The 3,502-nt window shown below is 39.8% G+C and overlaps 1 protein-coding gene across 1 annotated transcript in view; it reads right to left on the reverse strand.

The window, feature by feature from the left end:
- The window catches only part of PLAA (phospholipase A2-activating protein), a 43,171-nt gene that overhangs the window by 31,378 nt on the left and 8,291 nt on the right, over positions 1-3,502 (reverse strand). Inside the window, exon 2 of the mRNA XM_011957116.1 lies at positions 1,048-1,241. Within this exon, the coding sequence (XP_011812506.1) occupies positions 1,048-1,241 (194 nt within the window). The remainder of the gene's footprint in view (positions 1-1,047; positions 1,242-3,502) is intronic.

A 3,502-nucleotide genomic window follows, 5' to 3' on the forward strand; every position in this document is an offset into this window, starting at 1 on the left:
ACTACAAGCATTCACCACCATGTCCAGCTAATTTTTTAACTCTTTGTAGGGACAGAGTCTTCCTGTGTTGCTCAGGCTGGTCTCAAACTGCCTCTAGCAATCCTCCCGTCTTAGTCTCCCTAAGTGTTGGGATTACATGTATGAGCCATGGTACCTGGCACATTATACAAATTCTTTAAAGGAATTAAGTTTAAAGTGTTTATGAAAAATGTTCCAAACTATTTCATTTATATTAAAAAAAAAGTATACTTAGTGCACCGATCAAGCATGTCATTCTACAATGAAGAACTGTTAAGTCACACAGAAATCCAGAATTATCACAGAATCAGAAATATATACAAATCACAGAAAACAATATTCAAATGTATTAAATACTCTTCAATAATACCACAGCCCTAAACACACTGCTTCTGGGTCTTTTATTAAATACTTTTGGTTTTCCTGAATAAAAGCATTCATTGCATAAAATAGTTAAAAACGAAAGTCATGAAGTATATTCAAATTATATAGCCTCTTTTATTACTGAACACTTTTTTTTTGAGACAGCCTCCACTCTGTCACCCAGGCTGGAGTGCAGTGGCAGGATCTTGGCTCATTGTAACCTCTGCCTGCTGGGTTCTAGCCATTCTCATGCTTCAGCCTCCTGAGCAGCTAAGATTACTGGTGTGCACCACCACACCTGGATAATTTTTGTATTTTTATTAGAGATGGGGTTTTGCCATGTTTTCCATGCTGGTCTCGAACTCCTGGCCTCAAGTAATCTATCTCACTCTCTCAAAGTGCTGGGATTACAGGTGTGAGCCACCGTCCCCAGCCAATAACTGAACAGATTACTTTTTACATATATAAGCGTATCAACCTTTACTGATCACAACAAATTTTTAACAGAATTTACAAAATTAAGATAGCCCAAAAGGGTTTCCATTACCAAGCCACACCTATAGGTAAAACAAAATACAATAAAAACTTGAGAAAATGGATATGTAAATTTAACTTTCAAGGGATAAAACCTCTTCAAATAGAAAAATACCGAAGTATTATACTCACCAGTATTTTTGTGGCCTTTTAGAATATAAAGTGGCATTGGACTGTCCAGTGAGAAAATGCATATATTGTGGTCATTTCCACCAGTGGCAATTAGGCCATGAGGGTAGATGTCACTTGAGGGTATGATGCATACACAAGATACAAAATTGGAATGGCCACTCATACAGTGCATTTCTGTAAAGCCCCTGTTTGGACTGGAAAGACAAGATAATTAATAGATACATATCTGTACCCTGACTTAGCCTAGGACAAAAACTGCCAAAGCACTCACTTTCATTTAGTGTCTAGACCAAACTTTAGAGTACATACTATCTTAAGAATCCATTGTTTTAAATTGAACCTTACATAATTCCTATGAACTACTATAGAGAATTACATTAGATTAAGAGAACTTTGTTTAGTGTTTCATTGATAAGAATACATTAAAATAGAGAACCAGGGAAAAAGAAAGGGCAACAAATAATCATAACTGAGTTTTTTCTCAATCTCCAGCTTCACTTCTACACATTAGTGACTGTTACCCTAAGAAATCCCTAAGAAATCCCTGGCTAAATGAAACATATGTGCAATTAAGATAATGAAATGTATTATTAAGAAGACCTAAATATAGTGACAACTTTTTCACATTACGAAGCACTGACTTAGTGCCCAGTAGTATGGTACAGTATGTGTTTCTACATAGCTAGAACAGGGGTGGGTGTCAAATCTTTTGGCTTCTCTGGGCCACACTGAAGAAGAATTGTCTTAAGCCACGCATAAAAAATACTAACACTAATGATAGCTGATAAGCTAAAATAATTTTAAAAAACCCCACCTAATACAGAAACATGTAAATGGCTACAGTATATTATATAATATATAATGTTATATGTAATTATGTGTATCAATGAACACAGTACATTAATAATTGCCCTTGGATTAAAATGATTACCAATTTGTTATCTGTATCAATCACTTAGCATCACTGCCTTACTTAACAAGTTCAACTAGCAGATTATGATTTCTGTGTGGAAAGCAATATATTAGCTGCTGAGAGGGCTAAAAAGAATTATATCCCTAACTCAGCTAAATCAAAGAGTTTGCAGTCTAGTTGCAGAAGATAAGACAAGTGCACATAAAGAGACAAGCCTCCCAGATAGGCCAGGCGTGGTGCTCACGCCTGTAATCCCAGCACTTTAGGAGGCCGAGGTGGGCGGATTACGAGGTCAGGAGATCGACACCACGGTGAAACCCCGTCTCTATTAAAAAAACAAAAAAAAATTAGCCAGGCGCGGTGGTGGGTGCCTGTAGTCCCAGCTACTCAGGAAGCTGAGGCAGGAGAATTGCGTGAACCTGGGAGGTGGAGCTTGCAGTGAGCCAAGATCATGCCAATGCACTCCAGCCTGGGCGACAGAGCAAGACTCCAACTCAAAACAAACAAAAAAAGAGACAAGACTTCTAGATAAAGACTAAACAAACTCATCTATTTTCACTTCCTTCCCAAATCCCACTAAAAACAATAAATAGTTACGTTTTTTAATAAAGCTTAATTAAACCCACAAGGCCAAGGAGAATGAAAAAAAAAAAAAAAAGACATGAACACAATTTGAATATTTAAAGCCTACAGAAAAGTAGTAAGGGCCAAAGGAGACCTGAGTCCTAGCAGACAGCAGGACAACCGAAGAACCAATTTACCAACAAAGGGCTTAAGAACTAGAGAATATTCTGAGAGGTCGGCAGAGTCCGAAGCACCAGGTATGTCTTCCCACCTAGACAACAACGGCACTGGCAGAATCTGTCTGATGTAACTATTATGAAACTCTGCAGTCAATTGAAAGCTTGTAACTTCCAGGGGAAGGCTTGGATTGTAAATTGAGGTTAATTTTGATCAATGCCTGCTCTTGGCACAGTAGCAATTACCCACACCTCACCGTTCTAGCCCCATGGCAGGCAGCCATGCATCTGTTCCCGGAGAACCTTGCTCACAGTTGTAGGAAATAGGGTTGGCAAAAAGGACCCTGTCCTCCAAATATCAGAGATCTGTTCTCTGATCACTGATTGCCTGCTTTGATCATAGAGCAACAACACAGAGGCAGGCAGCCATTGTTGTTGCACCTCCCCCCACTGATACAAGCCTCTACTTCTTGAGCTGCAGTGACTTCCAAGGGGATTTAAAAGGCTGATGCCTGGCCAGGCACAGTGGCTCACACCTGTAATACCAGCACTTTGGGAGGCTGAGGTGGGCAGATCACGAAGTCAGGAGATTGAGACCATCCTGGCTAACATGGTGAAACCCCGTCTCTACTAAAAATACAAAAATTAGCCAGAGTGGTGGTATGCGCCTGTGGTCCCAGCTACTTGGAAGGCTGAGGTGGGAGGACTGCTTGAGCCCAGGGCACAGAGGTTGCAGTGAACTGTGATCACATACCACTGCACTTCAGCCTGGGTTACACAGCAAGATCTTGTCTTTAAAACA

Source organism: Colobus angolensis, unplaced genomic scaffold (assembly GCF_000951035.1).
Source record: "Colobus angolensis palliatus isolate OR3802 unplaced genomic scaffold, Cang.pa_1.0 Scaffold436, whole genome shotgun sequence".
Taxonomy (NCBI): Eukaryota; Metazoa; Chordata; class Mammalia; order Primates; family Cercopithecidae; genus Colobus; species Colobus angolensis.